The 27,594-nt window shown below is 59.1% G+C and overlaps 3 protein-coding genes across 4 annotated transcripts; 2 read left to right on the forward strand and 1 right to left on the reverse strand.

Annotated features, from left to right (window-relative positions):
- Positions 1-166: 166 nt before the first annotated feature.
- RNASEK (ribonuclease K) lies at positions 167-2,398 on the reverse strand. 2 transcript variants are annotated; one of them, XM_088155266.1, is made up of 4 exons: positions 2,166-2,394; positions 1,346-1,425; positions 528-561; positions 169-445 (listed from the first exon to the last, which is right to left on the reverse strand). In XM_088155266.1, the coding sequence occupies exons 1-4, from the start codon at positions 2,241-2,243 to the stop codon at positions 341-343; spliced, it is 297 nt and encodes a 98-aa protein (XP_088011392.1). In that variant the 5' UTR covers positions 2,244-2,394; the 3' UTR covers positions 169-340. The 2 variants fall into 2 exon arrangements, with proteins under 2 accessions (XP_088011391.1, XP_088011392.1); XM_088155265.1 differs by having other exon boundaries at positions 167-561; positions 2,166-2,398.
- A 1,478-nt stretch (positions 2,399-3,876) lies between these two features.
- SLC2A4 (solute carrier family 2 member 4) lies at positions 3,877-16,622 on the forward strand. The gene is given in 12 exon segments (XM_088155269.1): positions 3,877-3,973; positions 4,981-5,125; positions 7,769-7,929; positions 8,458-8,582; positions 9,013-9,128; positions 9,654-9,813; positions 10,452-10,633; positions 11,823-11,927; positions 12,646-12,741; positions 13,728-13,850; positions 13,852-13,932; positions 16,316-16,622. Coding segments are annotated over 11 exon segments (1,494 nt in total). The 5' UTR covers positions 3,877-3,973; positions 4,981-4,984; the 3' UTR covers positions 16,520-16,622.
- Positions 16,623-17,747: 1,125 nt separating this feature from the next.
- Positions 17,748-27,236, forward strand: EIF5A (eukaryotic translation initiation factor 5A). Its single transcript, XM_088155270.1, has 7 exons — positions 17,748-17,881; positions 20,974-21,145; positions 22,928-22,975; positions 23,414-23,470; positions 25,102-25,233; positions 25,889-25,956; positions 27,201-27,236. Exons 2-6 carry the CDS (start codon positions 20,981-20,983, stop codon positions 25,949-25,951), a joined length of 465 nt encoding a protein of 154 aa, XP_088011396.1. The 5' UTR covers positions 17,748-17,881; positions 20,974-20,980; the 3' UTR covers positions 25,952-25,956; positions 27,201-27,236.
- The last annotated feature ends 358 nt before the right edge of the window (positions 27,237-27,594 follow it).

Genomic DNA, 27,594 nt, shown 5'->3' on the forward strand with positions numbered 1-27,594 from the left:
AGCTCCGCCCACTTCCGCCTCTCAAGCCCCGCCTACTTCCGCCTCCCGAGCCGCTCCGCTCCGCCGTCTCGTTGCTCTTTAACCTCCAGCCCTCCCCAAAATCCTCCTTTTTCACCCCAAAAATCCCCTTTTTTTTTTCAAACAAAAAAAAACCACCCGCGCCCCGGCTAGACAACAACTCTCTTTATTATTTCAACCTCTCCGAACTTCTCTGCGTCGCTCCGGGCGGGAGAAAATTGGTCCTCCGAGAAAGGGGGGTGGATGTGGAGGGGGTTTTTTTTGAGGGGGTGGGGGGGAAAAAGGGATTTTTTGGGGGTGAAAAAAGGGGATTTTAGGGGTCTCAGCGCACCATGTACTCCTTGCGCTTGTTGAGGCGGGTCTGGCACAGGGAGAAGCCGCCCAGCAGCGCGTAGAGCCCCGCGGCGATGAAGCAGTTGTAGCTGACCTGCTCGTACAGGGCGTAAATAAGGGAGAAGCCGCCCCAGCAGCGCGTAGAGCCCCGCGGCGATGAAGCAGTTGTAGCTGACCTGCTCGTACAGGGCGTAAATACGGTCGGGGCCGCTGCGGGAGCACCCGAAAAATGAGATTTTGGGGGGTTTTGAGGGAAATTCGGGGGGTTTTGGGGGGAATTTGGGAGGGGTTGAGGGATTTTGGGAACCCCAGGATCCCCAAATCCCTTCCAAGGACCCCAAAACCTCCCCCAAATCCTCCTCAGGATCCCCAAATTTCCCCCCCAAATCCCCCCCAGGATCCCCAAACTCCCCCAAATCCCCTTCAGGGACCCCATGTCCCCCCCAAATCCCTTTGAGGGACTCCAAATCCCCTTCAGGGACCCCAAATTTTCCCAAAATCCTCCCAAAATCCCTTCCAGGGACACCAAATCCCTCCAAACTCCTTCCAGAACTCCCCAAATCCCACTCAGGAACCCAAACCTCCCCAAATCCCTCTGAGGGACCCCCAAATTCCCCCCAAATCCCTTCGAGGGACCTCCAAGACCCCCAAACCCCCCTCAGGGACCCCAGACTCCTGCTAATTCTCCCTCAGGACCCCCAAACTCCCCCCAGATTCCTTCCAAGGACCACAAACTCCCCCAAATCCCCCCTAAATCCCTTCCAGGGGCCCCAAAACCCACCAAAATAAAAAAACCCCCAAACCCCCTCCAGGATCCCCCAAACTCCCCCCAGAACCCTTCGAGGGACCCTCGAACATCTCCAAATCCCCCCCCCCAACCCTCAAATCCCCCCCCAGGACCCCCAAACTCCTCCCAAATCCCCTTAAAGGACCCGAAATCCCTTCGAGGGACCCCCAAAAACGCCCCCCCAAGCCCCCCCCCATCCAGGCTCACTCAGTGAAATCCTCCTCGGTGAAGGGCACGTCCTCGATCAGCACGGCCGAGTGCACGTTGAAAAAAATGCCCAGCAGCACCTGGGGGGAGGGTCCCGGCAGGGGTTTTGGGGGGTCCCGAGAGGATTTGGGGGTGTGGTGACCCCCTCCCCGAGCTGCCCCACACCCCCCAAATGTGGTTTTAGGGGGTGGGGGAGGGGTTTGGGGTGACTCAGGGGCAGCTGAGGGGAAGTTGGGGGTGGGGGAGGGGAAGGGGGGGGGTTGGGTGTTCCCCACTTTTCTAAAAGTTTGGAGCCCCCCCCCCCCCCCCCCCTAAATTTGGGGGATCTCCTCCCCAACCCTTCAGACCCCCAAAACTCCCCCAGCCCCTTCTTGGGGTCCCCAAAACCACCCAGGGACCCCCCCCCCAGGCCCTAAAAATCCCCCCAGGACCCCCCAAATATTTCCCAGGCCCCTCTCCCAAAAAAACAAAGGGACCCCGGACCCCCCCCAAGCCCCACAGGGACCCCCCAAAATCCATCCAAGCCCCCCCAAAATCCCTCCAAGGGACCCCAAACCCCCTGACAACCCCACAGAGGACCCTTCAAGACCCCCCAAATTCCTTCTCAGCCCCTCAGAGTCCCCCCAAAACTTCCCAAATCCCCCCCAAACCCCTGACAACCCCACAGGGACCTCCCAAAATCCCTCCAAGGTTCCCCGCAAACCCCCTGACAACCCCCCAGGGGTGCTCTAAGACCCCCTAAATTCCTTCTCAGACCCATAGAGAGCCCCAAAATCCCCTCAGAAACCCCCCCCCCCGAGACCCTCACGCCCCCCCTCACCAGCATCACGACGCCCCAGGCGCTGAGGACGAGCCCACAGGCCGCCATCTTGGGCCCGCAGCAGAGCAGCGACACCATGGCGGGCTCGGGGCAGCCTCAATGAGCTCCTGAAGGGATTTTTGGGGGAATTTCGGGTTTTTTGGGGGTTTTTTTCTGGGCGGTTTTGGAGCGCGCGGAGCTGCCGGGGCCGCTGCTGCGGGCGGGCGCAGCTGACGGAGGCCACGCCCCTTTTTATACGGCCACGCCTCCTTTGCGTCACCACGCCCCCGTGCGTGAGCACGCTCCTCGTGCGTAACCCACGCCCCTTGCGCGGAGCCACGCCCGCTCCGCGTAAGCCACGCCCTCTAGGGCGGTGCCATTGCCACCTGCGGGGGGGGAGCGCGGCGCTGATTGGCTGAGGGTTGTTTTGGGGGGCGTGGTTTCGGGTTTGGCCACGCCCAGCAGGCCCACGCGTGTCCTGGGTGTCCCCTGGGTGTCCCCTGGGTGTCCCCTGGGTGTCCCCTGGGTGTCCCCTGGGTCCCTGTCCCCGCCTGTCCCCGCCTGTCCCCGCCGGTCCCAACCGAATGTTGTGGTCCCCGCCCTCGCGTGACGTCACGGTGACGTCACGCGTGTCACCCAGGGTGTCAGTTCAGATTTCCCAAATTGGGACTCGCGCCCTTTAAATTCCCCTCCCCCCCCCCCCCCGAGGGTCACATTGAGGTGACATTTCTGGGGAGGGGCTAAAAATAGCCCCGGCACGCGCCCGCCCCTCCCCCACCCCCCCTGGGAACAGGGATCCCCCCCCTCCCCCCCCTCCCCCTCCAGCTATGGGGAGGGGCGGTGACGTCACCTCCCCTCTATTTTAGGGGAAAAACCGCCTGAAATTTGGGGGGGGGGGGGGAGGGGGGAGAGGAGTGGGGGAGGGGCGGGGTCATCCCAGGGCTCCTCGCGCCCCTCCCCCACCCCCAACAAACCCCGCACGGGGAGGGGGCGGGGCCGCGGGGAGGGGGAGGGGTGGGTGTGGTGGGGGAGGGGGCGTGGCCTCTCCCCGCCCCTCCCCCCGCGCCCCCCGGAGCTGCCGCACACCCCCGGGACCCCCCGGCACCCCCCGACCCCTAATTAACCCCTAATTAACCCCTAATTAATGCTTCATTAATGCTTAACTAAAGCCCCGGGACCCCCCGACCACTAATTAACCCCTTATTAACTCCTAATTAATTCTTAATTAAACTCCCGGGACATTCCCGTCTTCTTAATTAATTTTTAATTAACTCCTGACCCTTTCCGGGACCGTACGACCCCTTACTAATCACTAATTAACTCCTAATTAATCCTTAACTGAACCCCCTGTGCCTCCCGCGAGACCCTACGACCCCTAATTAATCCTTAATTAATCCTTAATTAACTCTCCGATACCCTGCTGGACTACCCGGCCCCTAATTAGTCCTTAATTAATCTTTAATTAATCGTTAATTAACCCCCTGAGCCCCTCCGGGACCCCCCCGACCCCTAATTAACTTCTACCTAATCCTTAATTAATCCCCCCGACCCTTAATTAACCCCCCAATCCTTAATTAACCCCCCTGACCCCCCCTTTAAACCTCCCCGACCCCTAATTAACCTCTAATTAACCCCTAATTAACCTCCCCCAGCCTCATTCCCGCCCCTCCCCCCCCCCGGGAACCCCCCCCGGGGGGGGCCCCTCCTCCTCCCCCTCCCCCATCATTAATTCCCCCCCCACCCCTAATTAATTAATTAATCAGCTCATTAATTAATTAATTACCGCCCCCATGCCCAGAGGGTTCCAGCAGATCCAGGAGGACGAGGAGGTACCGGGGGGGGGGTGGGGGAGGGGCGATTTTGGGGGGTGGGGGAGGGGGGGGTCCTAAAAGTGGGGGGAGGGGCGGGACCCCCCCCCCCCCAAAAAAAAATTCCCTTTGGGATTTCCCGCCCATCCCCCACCCCCCCCCCTCGTTTTTTCCAGGACTTTCCCAAAAATGGGAATTTTTGACAGCGGAGGGTGGGGGAGGGGTTGATGTCGCGATAGAGCCCCCCCGGGGGGGGGGGGGGTGGGGGGAGGGGAGGGGGTCACCCCTCCCCCACTCGGGGGTCTCGAGGGTCTCACAAAGGTGGGGGGGGGGGGGGGGAGGGGGAGGTGGGGGAGGGGCGGGGCGTGTGAGGGGGGGAGGGGTGGAACCCTGGCCACGCCCCCCACGCCCCTCCCCCACCCCCCCTCCCAAAGAGATTGAGGGGGGGTCTCCCAAATTCTGAGCCCCCCCCCAGGAATTTTGGGGGTCCCCTCCCCTCCCCCCCCCCAGGACAAAAGCCCCTCCCCCAATTCCCCCCCAAATCCCGGGAATTTGAGGGGGGGGGGGTCCCCAAGTTTTCCTCCCCTCAAGGAATTTTTAGGGGTTCCCCCCAACCCTGACCCCCCCCCCAGAAATTTTTGGGGGTCCCCCACCCCCCAAAAATCCCCCCCAGGAAGGCGAAACCCCCTCCCCAAATTCCCCCCCCCAATTCACCCCAATCCTGGGATTTGAGCCGAAATTTGAGGGGGGGGGTCCCCCAATTTTCCCCCCCCCAGGAATTTTTGGAGGTTCCCCCCACCCTGACCCCCCCCCTCCAAAAATTTTTAGGGGTCCCCTCCCCCTTAAACCCCCCCAAAACCCCCCCAGACCCCCCCCAGGAGGGTGGAAACCCCCTCCCCCATTTCCAGGATTTCAGGGGGGGGATTTCGGGGGGGGGGGGGGGGGGTTCCCCCCAATTTCCCCTCCCCCCTCAGGAATTTTTTGGGGGTTCCCCCCACCCTGACCCACCCCTCCCCTCCCCCCCCCAGGAGGATGAGGGGGGTCCCCCTTCGGCCTCGGGGGGGTCTCCCCCCCCCCTCGCTGACCCCCGTGCTGGCCCTGACCGTGTTCGCGGCCACGCTGAGCTCGCTCGCCTTTGGCTACAACATCGGAGTCATCAACGCGCCCCAAAAGGTACCGGGGGCACCCCAAAAACTCCGGGGGGATCCCAAAAATTCGGGGGGAGACCCCTGGGATCGCGAGGGAACCCCCCTAAATCCTGAGAAACCCCCCAAAAAGAAAGGAGAGCCCCCAGACCCAATGGGTGCCCCCTGGGTGATTCCCAAACTCCGGGGGATCCCAAATGTCGGGAGGGACCCAAAAACCCCAGGAGGGACCCCGAAACCTCCGGGGGGACCCCAAAACTTTCGGGGAGACCCCCTGGGATCGCGAGGGAACCCCCCAAATCCTGACGGAGCCCCCCAAAAAGAGGAGGGAGCCCCCAGACCCAATGGGTGATTCCCAAATTTCTGGAGAGATTCCAAATGTCGGGAAGGAGCCCAAAGCTTCCAGGGGGACCCCAAAACCTCAAGAGGGACCCCAAAACCTCGGGAGGGACCCCAAAACTTCGGGGGGACCCCTGGGATCGCGAGGGAACCCCCCTAATCCTGGAGAAACCCCCCAAAAAGAAAGGGAAGCCCCCAGACCCAATGGGTGCCCCCTGGGTGATTCCCAAACTCCGGGGAATCCCAAATGTCGGGAGGGACCCAAAAACCCCAGGAGGGACCCCGAAACCTCCGGGGGGACCCCAAAACTTTCGGGGAGACCCCTGGGATCGCGAGGGAACCCCCCTAATCCTGACGGAGCCCCCCAAAAAGAGGAGGGAGCCCCCAGACCCAATGGGTGATTCCCAAATTTCTGGAGAGATTCCAAATGTCGGGAAGGAGCCCAAAGCTTCCAGGGGGACCCCAAAACCTCAAGAGGGACCCCAAAACCTCGGGAGGGACCCCAAAACTTCGGGGGGACCCCGGGGATCGTGAGGGAACCCCCCTAATCCTGAGGGAGCCCCCCAAAAAGAAAGGGAAGCCCCCAGACCCAATGGGTGCCCCCTGGGTGATTCCCAAATTTCTGGGAGGATTCCAAATGTCGGGAGGATCCCAAAAACCCCAGGAGGGACCCCAAAACCTCGGGAGGGTCCCCAAAACTTTTGGGGACCCCTGGGATCAGGAGGGAACCCCCCTAATCCTGGAGAAATCCCCCAAAAAGAAGGGGAAGCCCCCAGACCCAATGGGAGGTGCTCCGGGGGATTCCAAATTTCTGGAGAATCCCAAATTTCTGGGAGGATCCCAAACGTCGGGAGGGACCCAAAAATCTCGGCAGGGACCCCAAAACCTCCGAGGGACCCCAAAACTTCGGGGAGACCCCTGGGATCGTGAGGGAACTCCCCAAATCCCGGGGAACCCCCCCAAAAACAAAGGGAAGCCCCCAGACCCAATGGGTGCCCCCTGGGTGATTCCCAAACTCCGGGGGATCCCAAATGTCGGGAGGATCCCAAAAACCCCAGGAGGGACCCCGAAACCTCCGGGGGGACCCCAAAACTTTCGGGGAGACCCCTGGGATCGCGAGGGAACCCCCCAAATCCTGACGGAGCCCCCCAAAAAGAGGAGGGAGCCCCCAGACCCAATGGGTGATTCCCAAATTTCTGGAGAGATTCCAAATGTCGGGAAGGAGCCCAAAGCTTCCAGGGGGACCCCAAAACCTCAAGAGGGACCCCAAAACCTCGGGAGGGACCCCAAAACTTTCGGGGAGACCCCTGGGATCGCGAGGGAACCCCCCTAATCCTGGAGAAATCCCCCAAAAAGAAGGGGAAGACCCCAGACCCAATGGGAGGTGCTCCGGGGGATTCCAAATTTCTGGAGAATCCCAAATTTCTGGGAGGATCCCAAACGTCGGGAGGGACCCAAAAACCCCAGGAGGGACCCCAAAACCTCCGGGGGGACCCCAAAATCTCCTGGGGACACCCCAGATTATGAGGGAACTCCCCAAATCCCGGGGAACCCCCCCCAAAAACAAAGGGAAGCCCCCAGACCCCAATGGGTGATTCCCAAACTCCTGAGGAATCCCAAATTTCTGGGGGGGGGGGGAATCCCAAAATCTCAAGAGGGGCCCCATGGGTGCCCCCTCCCCAAATTGGGGTGCCCCCCTCCCCGAATTGAGGTCCCCCCTCCCCAAATCTGGGTGTCCCCCCTCCCCAAATCGGGGTGTCCCCCTCCCCAAATCTGGGTGTCCCCTCCCCAAATCTGGGTGTCCCCCTCCCCAAATCTGGATGCTCTTCTCCCCAAAATTGGGGTCCCCCCTCCCCAAATTCGGGTCCCCCCTCCCCAAAGCTGGGTCTCCCCTCCCCAAATTGAGGTCCCCCCTCCCCAAATCTGGGTGTCCCCTCCCCAAATCTGGGTGTCCCCCTCCCCAAATCTGGGTGCCCCTTCCCCAAATCTGGGTGCCCCCTTCCCCAAATCTGGGTGTCCCCTTCCCCAATTCGGGTGCCTCCCTCCCCAAAATTGAGGTCCCCCCTCCCCAAATCTGGATGCTCTTCTCCCCAAATTCGGGTCCCCCCCTCCCCAAATCTGGGTGCCCCCTCCCCAAATCTGGGTGTCCCCCTCCCCAAATCGAGGTCCCCCCTCCCCAAAATTGAGGTCCCCCCTCCCCAAATCTGGGTGTCCCCCTCCCCAAATCGAGGTCCCCCCTCCCCAAAATTGAGGTCCCCCCTCCCCAAATCTGGGTGCCCCCTCCCCAAATCTGGGTGTCCCCCTCCCCAAATTGGGGTCCCCCCTCCCCCAGGTCCTGGAAGGGGAGTACAACGCCACGTGGGTGCGGCGCTGGGGGTCGCCCCCTGCCCCCCAGACCATCTCCCTGCTCTGGGCCCTGTCGGTCGCCATCTTCTCGGTGGGGGGGATGGGCACGGCCCTGGCGGGCGGGGCCCTGGCGGAGCGGCTGGGCAGGTAAAGGGGGCGGGGCTTAAAGGGGTGGGGCCGGGGGAGGGTGGGGCTTCGGTTTGTGGGGGTTTAATGGGGTGGGGGGGTGGAAGGGAAAGGGTTAAAAATGAAAAGGGGGGGGGTTGGGGGTGTGGCAGGGTGGGCGGGGCTTAAAGGGGAGGGGTCGTGGGAGGGGAAATTGGGGGCGGGGCGGGGCTTAAAGGGGAGGGGTTTAGGGTGAGGTTAAAGAGGAGGGAATGGGGTGGGCGGGGCTTAACAGGGCGTGGGTTAATTGGGAGGGGACTTGGGGCGGGGCTTAAATGGGAGTGGTTAAAGGGGCGTGGTCTGGAGGGGTGGAGGTGACTAAGGAAGAAAATGAAGGGGGCGTGGCCAGGGAGGGGCGTGGCTTAACGGGGTGTGGCACCAATGGGCGGAGCTTAAGAGGCTGTGAGTGGGGAAGTGGGCGTGGCCTCAGGAGGGACCAGAACCCAGCCTGGAGTGGGTGTGGTCACCCCTCCCGTGGCCACGCCCCCTCCCCCTCCCCCACCCCCTCAGGAAAGGCGCCCTATTGGCCACCAACGGCCTGGCTGTGGTGGGCGGGGCCTTGATGGGCGGGGCCAAACTGGGCCCCACCTACACCCTCATCATCCTCGGCCGCTTCATCGTGGGCGCCTACTCAGGTACGGGGGCGTGGCCTGGCTTTGGGGGGCGTGGCCTGACTGGGGGTGGTCTGGCTCTGTGAAGGGTGGGGCTTTGTGGGGGCGTGGCCTGGCTCTCTGTGGGCGTGTCCCAGCCCTTGATGGGCGTGTCCTGGCTCTGTGGTGGGTGTGGCTCTCTGTGGGCGGGTCCAACCCCTCTGGGGGCGTGTCCTGGGTCTATGGGGGTGTGTCCTGACCCTGTGGTGGGTGTGGCTCCCTGAGGGTGTGTCCCATCCCGCTGTGGGCGTGTCCCACCCCATGATGGGCGTGTCCTAACCCTGTGATGGGTGTGGCTCTCTGTGGGCGTGTCCCACCCCTCTGTGGGCGTGTCCCCGCTCTGTGATGGGTGTGGCTCTCTGTGGGTGTGTCCCACCCCTCTGTGGGCGTGTCCCAGCTGTCCCCGCCCCCGCAGGGCTGGTGTCGGTGCTGGTGCCGCTCTACGTGGCCGAGGTGGCTCCGCTGCGCCTGCGGGGGGCGCTGGGGACCCTGCACCAGCTGGGCATCGTGCTGGGCATCCTGGGGGCACAGGTGGGCGGGGCCTGTGGGGTGGGTGGGGCTTTGTGGGGTGGGCGGTGCTCACGGGGCGGGGCCAATGGGCTGGGCGGGGGCTTATGGGGCGGGGCTTGGATGGGCGGGGCGTGACAGGGTGGGTGTGGCCGTTGGGGAGGGGTCGTTGTGGGCGGGGCTTAACGGGGAGGAGTCCTTGGGCTCCTGTGGGTGTGGGTGGGTGGAGCTTAAGGAGTGGGCGTGGCTTGAGAGGGTGTGGTTGGTGGGGAGGGGCCCGGGAGGGTTTGGGGTGAGGGCTGGGGGGGGTCCTGAGGGGATTTTGGGGGTGGGGTTTGCTTGTCCCACGTCGCGACACACCCCTCACGACATAGCGCAAAACCCCGCCCCTTATCGCGACATCTCGCCATTCGCGGCGGGATATCTCGCGATATCTCGCGATATCGCGGCCTAGCGCGGCCTGTCCCGAGCCTTGCGGCCTATCGCGGCCTGTCGCGGCCTATCGCGGCCTATCGCGGCCTGTCCCGAGCCGTGCCGCCTGTCGCGCAGGTGCTGGGGCTGCGGGCGCTGCTGGGGACGCCGGCGGCGTGGCCGGCGCTGTTCGGGGCGGGGCTGCTGCCGGCGGCGCTGCAGCTGCTGCTGCTGCCGCTGTGTCCCGAGAGCCCCCGGTTCCTGCTGGCCCGGGGCCAGCGCGCCCGAGCGCGCCGCGGTGAGTGAGGGGCCTTCGGCCTCGGCCTTCCTCTTCCTCTTCCTCTTCCCCTTCCTCTTCCTCTTATTCTCCCTCTTCCTCTTCCTCCCGGCCTTCGTCTTCCTCCCCGATCCCCTTCATCCTCCTCTTCCTCTGTCCCAAATTTTCCTCCTCCTCTTCCTCGATTCCCTTCCTCCTGCTCTTCCTCCTCCAGACCCTTCCTGCTCCTCTTCCACTCTCCGGATTCTTCTTCCTCCTCCATCCCTGTTCTTCCTCTTCCTCAATCCCTGTTCTTCCTCCCCACCTTCCTCTTCCATCCCCTCTTTCCTCCTCTTCCTCCATCCCCTCCATCCTCCTCCTCCTCTTCCTCTGTCCCGATTATTCCTCCTCCTCAATCCCTCTTCTTCCTTCTGGCCTTCATCTTCCTCCTCCAGGCCCTTCATCCTCCTCTTCCTCTGTCCCAGTTCCTCCTCCTCCTCTTCCTCCTCTGTCCTTTCCATCCTCCTCTTCTTCCTCATTTTCCTCCTCTTCCTTCCATCCCCATCCTCCTCTTCCTCCTCTGTCCTTTCCATCCTCTTCCTCCTCATTTTCCTCCTCTTCCTCCTCCCCCCGCCCACCGCACGCCCCCTATCGCGACAAGCCCCTCCCATTTTCCCCAGGCCTGTCGCGATTGGCCGGCCCGGCGGCGGAGGCGGGGCTGGCGGCGCTGGAGGCGGAGCTTGGCCGAGGCCCCGCCCCCAGGGTGGGGCTGCTGGAGCTGTGCCGGAGCCGCCGGTACCGGCAGCCGCTGATCGTGACACTGGGGCTGCAGCTGGCACAGCAGCTGTCGGGGATAAACGCGGTAAAAACGGGGAAAACCAACCCAAAATGGGAGAAAATGGGCGGGGTTTATGGGAAATGGGGCGTGGTTTACGGGAAATGGGTGTGGCAGTGGGCGGGGCCATGACGTCACCCTGGGACTGGAGCTGTCGGGGATAAACGCGGTAAAAACGGGGAAAACCAACCCAAAATGGGAGAAAATGGGCGGGGTTTAGGGGAAATGGGTGTGGCAGTGGGCGGGGCCATGACGTCACGCCGGGGCTGCAGCTGGCGCAGCAGCTGTCGGGGATAAACGTGGTAAAAACGGGGAAAACGAAGCCAAAATGGTGGAAAACAGGCGGGGTTGATGGGAAATGGGGCGTGGTTTAAGGGGAAATGGGTGTGGCAGTGGGCGGGGCCATGACGTCACCGCGTTACTGCAGCTGTCAGGGATAAATGCAGTAAAAACGGGGAAAACGAATCCAAAATGGGAGAAAATGGGCGGGGTTTAGGGTAAAGGGGGCGTGGTTTATGGGGAAATGGGTGTGACAGTGGGCGGTGCTGTGACGTCATCCCGTGACTGCAGCTGTCGGGGAGAAACATGGTAAAAATGGGGAAAATCTGAAAATTAGTGAAAAATGGGCGGGGTATGTGGGGAAATAGGGCGTGGTTTAAGGGAAATGGGTGTGGCAGTGGGCGGGGCCATGACGTCACGCCGGGGCTGCAGCTGTCGGGGATAAACGCGGTAAAAACGGAAAAAACAACCCAAAATGGGAGAAAATGGGCGGGGTTTAGGGGAATGGGCGTGGCAGTGGGCGGGGCCATGACGTCACACTGGGGCAGCAGCTGTCGGGGAAAACGAACCCAAAATAGTGAGAAGTGGGCGGGGTTTGTGGGAAATAGGGGCGTAGTTTAGGGGAAATGGGTGTGACGGTGGGTGGGACCGTGACGTCACCCTGGGCCTGCAGATTTTGGGGCTAAACGTGGTAAAAATGGGGGAAAGAGGAAGGAAATAATGGAAAAACTGGCGGGAAAGGGGCGTGGTTTGTGGGGGAGAGTGGGCGGGGCTAAACGGGGGTTGCAAAGGGGCGTGGTTTAAATGGGAGGGGCTTCAAGTGCGTGGCCGTAATGGACCAATAGGATTGTGGGGAGTTTTTAGGGTGAGGTGTGGCCGGAGTGGGCGTGGCTCGAGGGGGCGTGTCCTGCTGACCACGCCCCTTTCCCCACCCCAGATCTTCTATTACTCGACGTCCATCTTTGAGGGGGCGGGGCTTCAGGACCCGGCTGTCGGCACCATCGGGACGGGCGTGGTCAACGTGGCCGCCACCGCCCTGTCGGTGAGCCACGCCCCCCCCAGGCCACGCCCCCGGCCACGCCCACCGGGGAATCACGGGGGAGGGGCGCGGCGTAACCCCGGGTGGGCGTGGTCGTGACGGGCGGGAGTCTCGTGGTGGGTGTGGTCCTGAAAGGGGGGGGATCTCATTTTGGGGTGGGTGTGGATCGAAGTGGGAGGGGTCTTTCCTGTGGGCGTGGTCTCCATGGGGTGTGGCCCTGCATGGGAGGAGCCTCGTGGTGGATGGGCGTGGCCTCCTTGGGGTGTGGTCTTGGTGGGTGTGGTCTTCAAGGGGAGGGGCTCCGTGGGTGGGCGTGGTCTCGGTGGGTGGGGTCTTTCCTGTGGGTGTGGCCTTCCATAGGGTGTGGTCCTCAAGGGGCGGAGTCTCATTTTGGGTGGGTGTGGTCCTGAGGGGGAGGGGTGACATGGGTGGGCGTGGTCTCAGATGTGTTTCCAAAGGGGTGTGGTCTTCTTTTGGGTGGGCGTGGTCTCAATGGGGTGTGGCGGGGGGCGGGGCCTCATTGGGGTTGGGTGTGGCCCTGAGGGGGCGGGGCCTTGCAGGTGGGCGTGGTCTTCAAGGGGTGTGGTCTCATTAGGGGGTGGGCGTGGTCCTGAGTGGGCAGAGTCCCCCGATTGGTTGGGCTCTCATTGGGGGGGTGTGGCCTCCTCGTGGGTGTGTCCAGGTGTGGGCGTGGCCCTGTCTAAGCCCCGCCTCCCCTCAGGTGGTGCTGGTGGAGCGGGCGGGGCGGCGCCTCCTGCAGCTCGTGGGGCTGCTGGGAATGATGGGATGTGCTGGGACACTGGGCGTGGCCCTCAAGGTGAGCGGGGGGGCCCCAAAATTCACCTGGACACCCCCAAAATCCCAAAATTCACCTGGACACCCCCAAAATCCCAAAATTCACCTGGGCATCCCCTAAAATTCATCTGGGCATCCCCAAAATTCACCTGGACATCCCCAAAATTCACCTGGACACTCCCAAAATTCACCTGGACACTCCCATAATCCCAAATTCAAATCTGAGCCCATTCTTGAACCCCCAAATTCACCGGAACCCCCCCAAAATCCCCCCCCAAATTTCCCCATTTCCTTCTCCCCTGGATTTTGAGGCTCCCCCCTCACTCTGATTTTCGGGGTCCCCGTTTCCCAGCTCGGGGGTCCCGTTTGGGGTGGAGTCCCCAACACCCCCAGCTCCCCAAATTTCCCCTCAAAACCCCAAATTTCCCCCCATTTCCCCCCCAAATTTTCCCCCAAATTTCCGCACATTTCCCCCCCAAATTTCCCCATTTCCCCCCCAAATTTTCTCCAAAATCCCCAAATTCCCCCATTTCTCCCCCAAATTTTCCCCCAAATTTCCCCCATTTCCCCCCCAAATCTCCCCATTTCCCCCCCCAATTTCCCCCAGCACCCCAAATTTCCCCCATTTCCCCCCAAGTTTTCCCCCAAATCCCCAAATTTCCCCATTTCCCGCCCAAATTTCCCTCCAAATCCCCAAATTTCCCCCCCAAATTTCCCCATTTCCCGCCCAAATTTTCCCCCAAAATCCCCAAATTTCCCCATTTCTCCCCCAAATTTTCCCCCAATTTTTCCCCATTTCCCCCCCAAATTCCCCCAATTTCCCCATTTCCCCCCCAAATTTCCCCCCAACTCCCCAAATTTCCCCCAAAATCCCCAAATTTCCCCATTTCTCCCCCAAATTTTCCCCCAATTTTTCCCCATTTCCCCCCCAAATTTCCCCATTTCCCCCCCAATTTCCCCCATTTCTCTCTCCCTCTCCTCTGATTTTGGGGGTCCCCCCTTTCCCAGCTCGGGGGTCCGGTTTGGGGTGCCCTGGCTTTGGGTTCCGCGCTGTTTTTCGTGGCTTTTTTCGCCGTGGGTCCGGGTCCCCTGCCCTGGTTCGTTGGTTCCGAACTTTTCCCTCCGGGACCTGCGCGGGGCCGCGCTGGGCTTGGCCGGGCTCGTCAATTGGGCGAGCAACACGGCCGTGGCCATGGCCTTCCCCGCCCTGCAGGTACCTGGGGACGGGGTTTTTGGGGTTTTTTTTGGGGGTCTCAGGGGGATTTGGGGGTGTTTTGGGGGGCAGTTTTGGGGATTTTGGGGGATTTTTTTGGGATTTTGGGGGGTTTGGGGGGTTTTTTGGGGGGTTTTGGGGATGGTTTGGGTGTGGCCATGGCCTTCCCCGCCCTGCAGGTACCTGGGGACGGGGGTTTTGGGGGGGTTTGGGGGGGTTTTTTGGGGGGTCTCAGGGGGAGTTGGGGCTGTTTTGGGGGGATTTTTGGGGATTTAATGGGGGTTTATGGGGGGTTTTGGGGGGATTTTAAGGGGGATTTTGGGGATGGTTTGGGTGTGGCCATGGCCTTCCCCGCCCTGCAGGTACCTTGGGGACGGGGTTTTTGGGTTTTTTTGGGGGGTCTCAGGGGGAGTTGGGGCTGTTTTCGGGGATTTTTGGGGATTTTTGGGGATTTTTTGGGATTTTGGGGGGATTTGGGGATTTTTGGGGGATCTTGGGGATGGTTTGGGTGTGGCCATGGCCTTCCCCGCCCTGCAGGTACCTGGGGACGGCGGTTTTGGGGGGGTTTTGGGGGTTTTTTTGGGGGTCTCAGGGGGATTTGGGGGTGTTTTGGGGGGATTTTTGGGGATTTAATGGGGATTTTTGGAGGGGTTGGGGGGTTTAAAGGGGATTTTGGGGTGGTTTAGGAGCTCCAGGTGGGTCAGGTGGGTGAATTTTGGGGATTTTTTGGAGATTTTGGGGGATCTCGGGGAGTTTAGGGGGATTTTGGGGTTTTTTGGGGGGTCTCAGGGGGAGTTGGGGCTGTTTTGGGGGGATTTTTGGGGATTTAATGGGGGTTTATGGGGGGTTTTGGGGGGATTTTTGGGGGATTTTGGGGATGGTTTGGGTGTGGCCATGGCCTTCCCCGCCCTGCAGGTACCTGGGGACGGGGGTTTTGGGGGGTTTTGGGGTTTTTTGGGGGGTCTCAGGGAGATTTGGGGCTGTTTTGGGGGGATTTTTGGGGATTTTAAGGGGGATTTTTGGGGGGGTTGGGGGGTTTAAAGGGGATTTTGGGGTGGTTTAGGAGCTCCAGGTGGGTCAGGTGGGTGAATTTTGGGGATTTTTTGGGATTTTGGGGGATCTCGGGGGGTTTTTGGGGTTTTTTGGGGGGGGGTCTCAGGGGGATTTGGGGGTGTTTTGGGGGGATTTTGGGGGATTTAAGGGGATTTTTGGGGATTTTCGGGGATTTTGGGGGGATTTAAGGGGGATTTTGGGGATGGTTTGGGTGTGGCCATGGCCTTCCCCGCCCTGCAGGTACCTGGGGACGGGGGTTTTGGGGGGTTTTGGGGGTTTTTTGGGGGGTCTCAGGGGGATTTGGGGGTGTTTTGGGGGGATTTTTGGGGATTTTAAGGGGGATTTTTGGGGGGGTTGGGGGGTTTAAAGGGGATTTTGGGGTGGTTTAGGAGCTCCAGGTGGGACAGGTGGGTGAATTTTGGGGATTTTTTTGGGATTTTGGGGGATCTCGGGGGGTTTTGGGGGTTTTTTGGGGGGTCTCAGGGGGATTTGGGGGTGTTTTTGGGGGTTTTTGGGGATTTTAAGGGGGATTTTTGGGGGGGTTGGGGGGTTTAAAGGGGATTTTGGGGTGGTTTAGGAGCTCCAGGTGGGTCAGGTGGGTGAATTTTGGGGATTTTTTTGGGATTTTGGGGGATCTCGGGGGGTTTTGGGGTTTTTTGGGGGGGGTCTCAGGGGGATTTGGGGGTGTTTTGGGGGGATTTTTGTGGATTTTGGGGGATTTAAGGGGATTTTGGGGCATTTTGAAGGGATTTTGGGGTGGTTTAGGGGTCTCCAGGTAGGACAGGTGGGTGAATTTTGGGGGGATTTTGGGGAATTTCGGGGTTTTGGGGGGATTTTGGGCTCCCGGGTGCTCAGAACAGGGGATTTGGGGGAATTTTAGGTGTTTTTTTGGGATTTTGGGGGAGTTTAAGAAATTTTTAAGGTTTTTTTTTTGGGCTGTTTGGGGGGAATTTCAGGAGTTTTCGAGGTTTTTCGAGGAGTTTGAGGAAATTTTAGTGATTTTTGGGGAATTCAAGAAATTTTTAGGGATTTTTGTGGAATTTAAGGAACTTTCAGGGATTCTCGAGGGAATTCAAGGAAACTTTAGGGATTTTTGAGGGAAATCGAATAAATTCTTAGGGATTTTGGGGAAAATTAAGTCATTTTTAGAGGAATTGAAGGAATTTTGGGGCGTTTTTGAGGCATTTAAAACCATTTTTTAGCGCTGTTTGAAGCCGTTTGAGGGAAAATTAAAAATCGGTTTTTTTTAGAAAAAAAAAAAAAAAAAAAAAACAAAAAACCTCAAAAATTCCAAATTTTTTTTTTTTTAATTTTTTTTTTCCCCTCCCAGGAGGCCATGGGCCCGTTGGTTTTCCTCCTTTTCGGGGGGCTCCTGGCGGGGTTCGCCCTTTTCACCTTCCTGCTGCTCCCCGAAACCCGAGGCCGCACCTTCCCCGGGGAGGGGGACCCCCAAAATCCGACCCCTCCCACCCTGCAGAGCCCCCTGGAGAAGGACACCGAGCTCCAGTGCTTGGCCACGCACGAGGAGACCTAAAAAAAAAACAAAAAAACCCAAAAAAACCCCAAATTTGGGTGGTTTTTTGGGTTTTTTGTTTTTTTTTTTCCAAGCACTTTGAGGTTTTTTTTTTTTTTTTTTTTTTTGGAGGGCACTCCCTAAATTTTTAAGGTTTTTCGGGCACTTTTGGGTGCCCCCAAAAACTTTTATTTTTTTTTTTTTTTTTTGGGGGGTGGGGGGGGTCGATTTTGGGGCACACACCCAGAAATTTTTGGTTTTGTTTTTGGTTTTTTTTGTTTTTTTTTTTCCTGCCGCCACCCCATTGTTTTAAGGGGGTGGGATTTTGGGAGGAATTTGGGATTTTTGGGGGTCTCCCTCTCCCTCCCTCCTCGGTTGTAAATAAAGGTGAGGATAAATCAGCGCTGAGCCCCGAAATTTGGGGAATTTGGGGGGAAAAAAGGGAGGGGGGGGGTGTTCCCCAAAATTTAGGGGTCAGGCCCCAAAATTGGGCGGTTTCACCCCAAAAATTGTGGGGTGGGGGAGGGGATTTTGGGGTGGAAAAGGAAGAATTTGGGGGAGGGTCGGGCCCAATTTTGGGGGAGGGGTCCCCAAATTTCCTCTGCTGGTGCCGCCCCTTTAAGGACAAGCCCCGCCCCTCCCTATGGGGCCACGCCCCCTCGCACCCCATTGGTGGGGTCCGCGGCAGAGCCGCCCCTGATTGGTCGAGAGCCTCGCGGCGCGCACGCGGCTGGGGAGGGGGCGCCACGTGAGCGGCGGCGGGCGGCGCGTGCGCAGTAGTGAAGCCTCTTCGCTCGTTTGCATACATTTGCATAGTTTCGGGCGCTGGCGATGAGGCCATCAGCGTCATTTAACTCATTTGCATAAGGAGCGGTGCCTGCGGCGTTGCCATGGCGACATCTCCCCCCCCCCCCAAAAGGGGCCTGGAGGCCTAGCCCGCCTCTCTCCCCCGCGTGCTCCAAATCTCGCGTGACCCTCGCCGGCCGCGCGGCGCTGCGCTCCTCAGCGAACTCTCGCGAGAGGACGCACTGCGCTCAGCCTAACCGTTCCAACTCTCGCGAGATCACGCCCAGCGCCGCGCGGCGCTGCTCAGCTCCACAAATCTCGCGAGAGCACGTGGGGCGGGGCGGTGCCGCCAGGCCTTAACTCCGCCCAGCCGGGGTGGAGGGGGCGCCGCGCGCATGCGTAGGCCCCACCGCGCTCCTCCCCTCCCCTCTCTGCGCAGGCGCACTTCCCTCCGCCTCCCCCGCCCCCCCTCCCCGCGCATGCTCCGTTCCTCTCCCCCCCCCGCCCGGGGCGGGCGCGCAGGCGCGGTGGGGGCCCGGGGGTTGCAGCAGCTCCAGCGCGGCGGCGGTTCGGGCTTCGGGGCTCGCGGGCTCGGGGGTGAGTTCGGGGCCTTCCCGCGGGGGTCCGCAGGGGTGGCCGCGCCTTCGGGGAGGGGGGAAGAAACCCCGCGGTCGCCGCCGCTCCCATCCCGGTGCCGCCTTTCCCCTCAGGCCCGGCCTAGGCCGCGCCCGCGCGCTGCGCTCCCCCCCCCCGCCCCGCCAGGGGGCCGCGTGGCGGCGGCGAGCGCGCGACTCCCCCCCCCCCCCCTTCTTTAATAAGGAACGGGGGGATCCCCCCCCCCCCACACCCCATATAAGGAATTGGGGGACCCCCGAAACTCCGTATGAGGAAGTTGGGGACCCCCGCCGCTCCTTATAAGGCACCGGGGGATCCCCGCCGCTCTTCCTAAGGAAGTCGGGGTCCCGGCGCTGCTCCGCGTAAGGAATTTGGGGAGCCCCCAATTCCGTATAGGGAATGGGGGGGGAGCCCTGGAAATTCCGTATAAGGAAGTTGGGGACCCCCGCTTGTCGTTGTAAGGAAGTTGGGGAGCCCCCGATTCCATATAAGGACTTGGGGCGGGGGGAGGGATTCCCCTCCTCATATAAAGAGCGTGGGGACCCCCCCCAAAAAAATCCCAAATTTCACCCCCGGGATCCCACGGAATTCCCTTGAACCTCCCCCCCCCCAAAACCCCCATGGACCCCCCCCCAAAATCCCAGCCCGGGACCCCCCAAAGTCTCCGGACCCCCCCAAAACCGCCTTGACCCCCCCCAAAACCCCCCTGGACCCCCCAAAATTCCCCCCCCCGACTCCCCACGTGTGTCACCCCCCCCCACCCCCCACGTGTCACCTCCCCCCCCATCCGGGTTTGGGGTCCCCCTGTGACCTCCCCCCACTCATTTTAGGGGTCCCCAGCCATTTTTGGGGGGGTCCCCAACCCCATTTTTGGGGTCCTGATCTTTCTTTTTTTGGGGGTTCTGTATTTTTGGGGTTCCCTTTTCCCATTTTGGGATCCCCTTAACCCCCGTTTTTGGGGGGTCCCCAACTCCTTTTTCAGCTTCCCCATCTCTCCCTAACTCCAGGTTTTTGGGGTTTTGACAAATTTTGGGGTTCCCCGCTTCCTGACCCCCCTTTTCTGGGGTCTCCACTCCCTTATTGAGCTTCCCCTTCCCACTTTTCCCCCCACATTTTTGGGGTCCCCTGACCCTCTCCGACCCCCGAATTTTTTGAGCTTCTCCCTGAAACCCCAAATTTTGGATTCCCTGTTCTCTTGTTCTCTGATCCCCCCAAATTTTGGGGTTCCCACCCCCTTTTTGGGGTCTTCACGTGCTTTTTTTAGGGTATCCCAAACCCCTTTTTTATATTTTCCCTTCCCATTTTTCTCCCAATTTTTGGGATCCCCCGACTTTCCCCAACCCCCGAATTTTTTGAGCTTCTCCCTGACCCTCAAATTTTGTTTCTCCACCCCATGATCCCCCAAATTTTGGGGTTCCCTGTCCTCTGACCCCCCAAATTTTGGGGTTCCCCGCTTCCGACCCCCATTTTTGGGCTCTCACCCTCTTTTTACGCTTCCCCTTCCCGCTTTTCCCTTAAATTTTGGGGTCTCTTGACCCTTCTTAATCTCCAAATTTTTGGGCTTCCCCTAACCACCCCAAATTTTGGGGTTCCCCAGTCCTGACCCTCCCTTTTTTGGGGTTTTCACCCCTTTTGGGGTGTCTCCAGCATCTTCAAATTCCCTTTTCTGGTCTCCCCCGAACCCTTTTTGAGTTTCCCTTTCCAATTTTTGGCATCCCCCCCCCCACCCCTCCCCAACCCCCAAATTTTTTGAGGTTCTTCTTTATCTCCCAAATTTTGGATTCTCTGTCTCCTGAACCCCTGAATTTTGGGATTTCCCACCCCCTGACCCCAATTTTGAGGGTTTTCAGCACCTTCAAGTGCTTTTTTTGGGATGTTCCCACCTCCTTTTTGAGCTTCCCTTTCCAATTTTTTTGCATCCCCTGACCCTCCCCGACCCCCAAATTTTTTGGGCTTTTCCCTGACCACCCAAAATTTTGGGGCTCCTTGCCGCCTGACCCCCATTTTTGGGGTCTCCACCCTCAAATTTTGGGGTTCCTCACTTCCTGATCCCCATTTTTGGGCTCCCACCCTCTTCTTACGCTTCCCCTTCCAAGTTCCCCCCCAATTTTTGGGGTTCTCCGACTTTCCCCCACTCCCAAATTTTTTGGGCTTCTCCCTGACCCATCAAATGTTGGATTCTTCGTCCTCTGACCCCTCAAATTTTGGATTCCCTGTCCTCTGACCCCTTAAATTTTGGGGTTCCCCACTTCCTCACCCCCATTTCTGGACTCCCACCCTCTTCTTACGCTTCCCCTTCCAAGTTCCCCCCCAATTTTTGGGATCCCTCGACCTTCCCCAACCCCCAAATTTTTTGGGCTTCTCCCTGACCCCTCAAATTTTGGATTCCCTGTCCTCTGACCCCCTAAATTTTGGGGTTCTCCACTTCCTGATCCCCATTTTTGGGGGTCTCTCCCCCCTTTTAGATCCTCTCCTTCCCACTTCACCCCCAATTTTTGGGGTCCCAGACCCTCCCCAACCCCCAAATTTTTTGGGCTCCTCCCTGACCCCTCAAATTTTGGATTCCCTGTTCTCTGACCCCTCAAATATGTGGTCTTTTAGAGCCTTCTCTTCTCACTTCACCCCAGTTTTTGGGGTCCCAGACCCTCCCCGACCCCCAAATTTTTTGGGCTCCTCCTTGACCACCAAATTTTGGATTCCCTGTTCTCTGACCCCTCAAATTTTGGATTCCCTGTCCTCTGACCCCCTCAAATTTTGGGGTTCCCTGTCCTCTGACCCCTCAAATTTTGGGGTTCCCTGTCCTCTGACCCCCTAAATTTTGGGGTTCCCTGTCCTCTGACCCCTCAAATTTTGGGGTTCCCTGTCCTCTGACCCCCTAAATTTTGGGTTTCCCCACTTCCTCACCCCCATTTCAGGACTCCCACCCTCTTTTTTCCCTTTCCAATCCCCCCCCCCTTTTAATTTTTTCGGCTCCCCCAACCCCCTAAAACTTTCGGGTTTTTTCCTGACCCCTTTAAATTTCCTTTCCCCCGGCCCCAATCCGGTTTTTTTTTTTTGGGAATTGCCCTTCCCAGAGAGGCGATGGCCGACGACCTGGACTTCGAGACGGGGGACGCGGGGGCCTCGGCCACGTTCCCCATGCAGTGCTCGGCGCTGCGCAAGAACGGCTTCGTGGTGCTCAAGGGCCGCCCCTGCAAGATCGTGGAGATGAGCACCTCCAAAACCGGCAAACACGGCCACGCCAAGGTAGCCAAAAGGCCCGGGGGAGCCCCGAATTCCACGGGGGAATCGCGAAATCCCCGTGGGAATCCCAAAATCCCAAGCGGAGTTAGCGTCGATTGAACGCATCCCTAAAGAGCGTTTTTCCTGGGCTCTGATTCCTCCAAAAAATTCCCAAAAAAAATCCCAGAAATTGGGAATTTGGGAATGCCAAGGAAGCCAAAATCCGTGGAAGCCCCGAAATTCCACGTGGGAATCCCAAAATTCCCGTGGGAATCGCAAAATCCCAAGCGGAGTTAGCGTCGATTGAACGCATCCCCTAAAGAGCGTTTTTCCTGGGCTCTGATTCCTCCAAAAAATTCCCAAAAAAACCCCCAAAATTGGGAATTTGGGAATGCCAAGGAAGCCAAAAATCCCAAAATTCCACGTGGGAATCCCAAAATCCCCGTGGGAATCCCAAAATCCCCGTGGGAATCCCGAGATCCCAAGCGGAGTTAGCCCCGAGTGACCGCGGTCACAAAGACTCTTCTTGGGGTCTGATCTCCCAAAAATCACTCGAAAAAAATCCCAGAAATTGGGAATTTGGGAATGCCAAGGAAGCCAAAAGCCCCGGGGAAATCCCAAAATTCCACGGGGAATCCCAAAATCCCCGTGGGAATCCCGAAATCCCAAGCGGAGTTAGCGTCGATTGAACGCGTCCCCTAAAGAGCGTTTTTCCTGGGCTCTGATTCCTCCAAAAAATTCCCAAAAAAAACCCAAAATTGGGAATTTGGGAATGCCAAGGAAGCCAAAAATCCCAAAATTCCTGGTGGGAATCCCGAAATCCCAACCTGAGTTAGCCCCGAGTGAGCGAATTCCCTAAAAATCCTCTCACGAGCCTTTCCCGAGCTCTGATTCCCGTCCCCCAAAAAATCCCAAAATTTGGAATTTGGGAATTCCAGCGTATCCCAAAAATCCTGGTGGATCCCAAAAATTTGAGTTTCAATCCCAAAATTCCCCCTGGATTCCCAAAATTCCCTCTGGAATCCCAAATTTCCCCCCCCCAGATTCCGTCTGAATTCCCCAAAATTTTCCCAGAATCCCAAAACTGCCCCAAATTCCTCCCCCCCCCAGTGCTCCCAGTGCTCCCAGTACAGCTCTGACCCCATTCCCAGTGCTCCCAGTGCTCCCAGTACGGCTCTGACCCCATTCCCAGTGCTCCCAGTATGGCTCTGACCCCATTCCCCAGTGCTCCAGTGCTCCCAGTACGGCTCTGACCCCATTCCCAGTGCTCCAGTGCTCCCACTATGGCTCTGACCCCATTCCCAGTGCTCCCAGTATGGCTCTGACCCATTCCCAGTGCTCCCAGTATGGCTCTGACCCCATTCCCAGTGCTCCCAGTGCTCCCAGTACAGCTCTGACCCCATTCCCAGTGCTCCCCAGTGCTCCCACTATGGCTCTGACCCCATTCCCAGTGCTCCCAGTACGGCTCTGACCCCATTCCCAGTGCTCCCAGTAGGGCTCTGACCCCATTCCCAGTGCTCCCAGTACGGCTCTGACCCCATTCCCAGTGCTCCCAGTGCTCCCAGTATGGCTCTGACCCCATTCCCAGTGCTCCCAGTAACGGCTCTGACCCCATTCCCAGTGCTCCCAGTGCTCCCAGTATGGCTCTGACCCCATTCCCAGTGCTCCCAGTACGGTTCTGACCCCCATTCCCAGTGCTCCCAGTACAGCTGTGACCCCATTCCCAGTGCTCCCAGTACGGCTCTGACCCCCGTTCCCAGTGCTCCCAGTGCTCCAGTGCTCCCAGTAACCCCAGTTCCCCCCCAGGTGCACCTGGTGGGCATCGACATCTTCACGGGCAAGAAGTACGAGGACATCTGTCCTCCACCCACAACATGGACGTGCCCAACATCAAACGCAATGACTTCCAGGTGAGACACACCTGGGACAGGTAACACACTGGAACACACCTGGGCACACCTGGAACACACCTGGGCACACCTGGGACACACCTGTACATACCTGGGACACAGCTGTACATACCTGGGACACAGCTGGGCACATCTGTCTTCCCTCCACCCACAACATGGACGTGCCCAACATCAAACGCAATGACTTCCAGGTGAGACACACCTGGACAGGTAACACACCTGGGACAGGTAACACACCTGGGCACACCTGGGACACACCTGTAAATACCTGGGACACACCTGGACATACCTGTAAGCACACCTGGGACCACCTGTAACACACCTCTATACACCTGGGACACACCTGTACACACCTGTAACACACCTGTGCACAGCTGGGCACATCTGTCCTTCCACCCACAACATGGACGTGCCCAACATCAAACGCAATGACTTCCAGGTGAGACACACCTGGGACAGGTAACACACCTGGGACAGGTAACACACCTGGGCCACACCTGTACAGACCTGTAACGCACCTGTATACACTTGTAACACATCTGTATACAGCTGGGATACACCTGTACATACCTGTAACACACCTGGGACACACCTGTAACACACTTGTATACAGCTGGGACGCACCTGTACACAGTTGGATACACCTGTAAATACCTGGGACACACCTGGACATACTGTAGCACACCTGGGACCACCTGTAACACACCTCTATACACCTGGGACACACCTGTACACACCTGTAACACACCTGTGCACAGCTGGACACACCTGTACAGACTGTAACACACCTGGGACTCAGCCATGCATACCTGGGACACACCTGTAACACATCTGTATACAGCTGGGGATACAGTGTACATACCTGTAAACACACCTGTGCAGCATACCTGTAACACACCTGGGACACACCTGTGCATACCTGTAACACACCCTGGGACACACCTGTAACACACTTGTATACAGCTGGGATGCACCTTTACACAGTTGGGATACACCTGTAAATACCTGGGACACACCTGGACATACCTGTAACACACCTGAACACACCTGGGACACACCTGTAACACACCTGTATACACCTGGGACACACCTGGACATACCTGAACACACCTGGGACACACCTGTGCATACCTGGGACACACCTGTAACATACCTGTATACACCTGGGACACACCTGTAACACACCTGTGCACAGCTGGGCACATCTGTCCCTCCACCCACGACATGAACGTGCCCAACATCAAACGCAATGACTTCCAGGTGAGACACACCTGGGACAGGTAACACACCTGGAACACAGCTGGACCTGCTCTTATTTGTCCATACGTCTTCTTACATGTCCATACCTGTGTGTCTCACCTGTGTGTCTCACCTGTGCAGCTCATCGGGATCCAGGACGAATACCTGTGTGTGTTACTTGTCTGTACCTGTGCGTGTTACCTGTTTGCCTCACCTGTTCATTACCTGTTTCACTTATCCATACATGTCTGTCTCACCTGTAGCTGGTCAGAATCCAGGACGGGTACCTGTGTGGTGTTACCTGTCCATACCTGTGTGTGTTACCTGTCCATACCTGTTTCACCTGTCCATACCTGTCTGTCTCACCTGTCCATACCTGTCTCACCTGTGCAGCTCATTGGGATCCAGGACGGGTACCTGTGTGTGTTACCTGTCCATACCTGTGTGTGTTACCTGTCCATACCTGTCTCACCTGTCTCACCTGTGCAGCTCATTGGGATCCAGGACGGGTACCTGTGTGTGTTACCTGTCCATACCTGTCTGTCTCACCTGTGTGTCTCACCTGTCCCACAGCTCATCGGGATCCAGGACGGGTACCTGTGTGTGTTACCTGTCCTTACCTGTCTCACCTGTGTGTCTCACCTGTCTCACCTGTCCCACAGCTCATCGGGATCCAGGACGGGTACCTGTGTGTGTTACCTGTCCATACCTGTCTCACCTGTGTGTCTCACCTGTCTGTCTCACCTGTCCCACAGCTCATCGGGATCCAGGACGGGTACCTGTGTGTGTTACCTGTCCATACCTGTCTCACCTGTCTCACCTGTCCCACAGCTCATCGGGATCCAGGACGGGTACCTGTCGCTGCTCCAGGACAGCGGGGAGGTGCGGGAGGACCTGAGGCTGCCAGAGGGGGAACTGGGCCGGGAGATCGAGCAGAAATACGACTGCGGGGAGGAGATCCTGGTACTGGGGAATACTGGGATGACTGGGAGGGGACTGGGATGGGACTGGGATGGACTGGGAGGGGACTGGGATGGCTGGGATGGGAATGGGAGGGACTGGGATAAGCTGGGATGGACTGGGAGGGGACTGGGATGGGAATGGGAGGGACTGGGATGGAACTGGGCCGGGAGATCGAGCAGAATACAACTGCGGGGAGGAGATCCTGGTACTGGGAATACTGGGATGGATTGGGAGGGACTGGGATAAACAGGGATGGGAATGGGAGGGACTGGGATGGAACTGGGAGGGACTGGGATGGAACTGGGTTGGGCTGGAATGGGTTTATGATGAACTGGGATGAATTGGGAGCACTGGGATGGAACTGGAATGAACTAGGAAGGACTGGGAGGGACTGGAAGAGCCCTGGGATGGACTGGGAGACCACTGGTCTGAACTGGGATGGAACTGGGATGGAACCGGGCTGAACTGGGATGGAACTGGGCTGGACTGGGATGGAACTGGGCTGGACTGGGATGGAACTGGGATGGAACTGAGCTGAACTGGGATGGAACTGGTGTGAACTGGGCTGGACTGGTGTGAACTGGGATGGAATTGGTCTGAACTGGGCTGCACTGGTGTGAACTGGGATTGAACTGGGGCTGATCTGTCCCCGCAGATCACGGTGCTGTCGGCGATGACCGAGGAAGCCGCTGTCGCGATCAAAGCCATGGCCAAATAGGGCAGGTGGGCGGGGCCTGGCCAAATATGGGAATGGGGCCGCGCCGAATATGGGGCGGGGCGGGGCCTGGCCAAATATGGGAATGGGGCGGGGGCTGACCAAATATGGGAATTGGGCTGTGCCGAATATGGGAATGGGGCGGGGGCTGACCAAAATATGGGAATTGGGTGGTGCCGAATATGGGGAGGGGCGGGGCCTGACCAATATGGGAATTGGGCTGTGCCGAATATGGGGAGGGGCGGGGCCTGGCCAAATATGGGAATGGGGCGGGGGCTGACCAAATATGGGAATTGGGCTGTGCCGAATATGGGGAGGGGCGGGGCCTGGCCAAATATGGGAATTGGGTGGTGCCGAATATGGGAGGGGCGGGGCCTGACCAAATATGGGAATTGGGTGGTGCCGAATATGGGGAGGGGCGGGGCCTGGCCAAATATGGGAATGGGGCGGGGGCTGACCAAATATGGGAATTGGGTGGTGCCGAATATGGGGAGGGGCGGGGCCTGACAAAACATGGAGAAATGGGGCGTGACCAAAACCGGTGAAAGGGGCGGGGGTCGCACCAAATATGGAAAGGGGCGGGGCTAAAGCCAAATATGGGAAGTGGGGTGTGGCCATGACCAAATATGGCTGTGTGGGTGGGGCGTCACTGGGGTTCCCCGTTTTGGGTACGGGGGGGATTTGGGGTCCCCATTTTGGGTCTGGGGGAGGAATTCGGGTCCTTTTGGAATTTGAGGTCCCCGTTCTGGGTCTGGGGGCCCATTTTGGGTCCGGGGTCTCTCCAGGATTTGGGGTCCTGGTTTCAGGTCTGGGGTTTCTCCAGGATTTGGGGTCCCCGTTTTTGGGGTCTGGGGGGGTAATTTGGGTCCTTTTGGAATTTGGGGTCCCCGTTTTGGGTCTGGGGGGGGGGGTAATTTGGGTCCTTTTGGAATTTGGGGTCCCGTTTTGGGTCTGGGGTCCCGGTTTCGGGTCTGGGTCTCTCCAGGATTTGGGGTCCCCGTTTTGGTCTGGGGTCTCCATTTTGGGCCTGGGGTCTCTCCAGGATTTGGGGTCCCGGTTTTGGGTCTGGGGTCCCGGTTTTGGGTCTGGGGTCTCTCCAGGATTTGGGGTTCCGGTTTTGGGTCTGGGGATTTTTCTGGGATTTGGGGTCTCTGTTTTGGGTCTGGGGTCTCTGTTTTGGGTCTGGGGTCCCGGTTTTGGGTCTGGGGTCCCGGTTTCGGGTCCCAGCCCCTCCCCCCGTTTCTCTCCCCAGGCCGGCGCCGCCGGGGTCGGGCCGGGCCCCCCCCAACTGCAGCCGCGGGGGGAGGGGGGGGAGGTGGGGGGAGGGGCGACCCGGAGGGGGGAGGGGCTCGAGCTCCGGTGGGGGCTGGAGGGGTCGTCCCCCCCCCCTCTCCCCCTCCCCCCCCCCAAAAAAAAAAATTAAAATCCTCCCCCTCCCCCCCCCCCTTTAAACCCCCCCCCCCCAGCCCCGCGGTGGGGGAGGGGCGCCCCGGTAAAGGGGGGGGGAGGGGCGGCCCAGGCCCCTCCCCCCTCATCGCTCCTCCCCCACCCCCGCCCCTCCCCCCCCTCGCCCCTCCCCCCCCACCCCCCCTTCGTTGGGGCCTCGCCGGATCGGAAATAAATAAATAAATAAATAATAAAGGGGC

This window comes from Sturnus vulgaris, chromosome 36, assembly GCF_052056855.1.
Source record: "Sturnus vulgaris isolate bStuVul1 chromosome 36, bStuVul1.hap1, whole genome shotgun sequence".
Classification (NCBI taxonomy): Eukaryota; Metazoa; Chordata; class Aves; order Passeriformes; family Sturnidae; genus Sturnus; species Sturnus vulgaris.

Excerpts from the sequence above, each read along its gene's own strand:
- RNASEK (XM_088155265.1), bottom strand. The coding sequence starts at position 2,243 with ATGGTGTCGCTGCTCTGCTGCGGGCCCAAGATGGCGGCCTGTGGGCTC. Across the intron at positions 1,426-2,165 it reads CCTGGGGCGTCGTGATGCTG|GTGCTGCTGGGCATTTTTTT; the intron begins GTGAGGGGGGGC and ends CCCTCCCCCCAG. Across the intron at positions 562-1,345 it reads ACCGAGGAGGATTTCACTGA|CGGCCCCGACCGTATTTACG; the intron begins GTGAGCCTGGAT and ends GTGCTCCCGCAG.
- EIF5A (XM_088155270.1), top strand. The coding sequence starts at position 20,981 with ATGGCCGACGACCTGGACTTCGAGACGGGGGACGCGGGGGCCTCGGCC. Across the intron at positions 21,146-22,927 it reads GCAAACACGGCCACGCCAAG|GTGCACCTGGTGGGCATCGA; the intron begins GTAGCCAAAAGG and ends GTTCCCCCCCAG. Across the intron at positions 25,234-25,888 it reads ACTGCGGGGAGGAGATCCTG|ATCACGGTGCTGTCGGCGAT; the intron begins GTACTGGGGAAT and ends CTGTCCCCGCAG.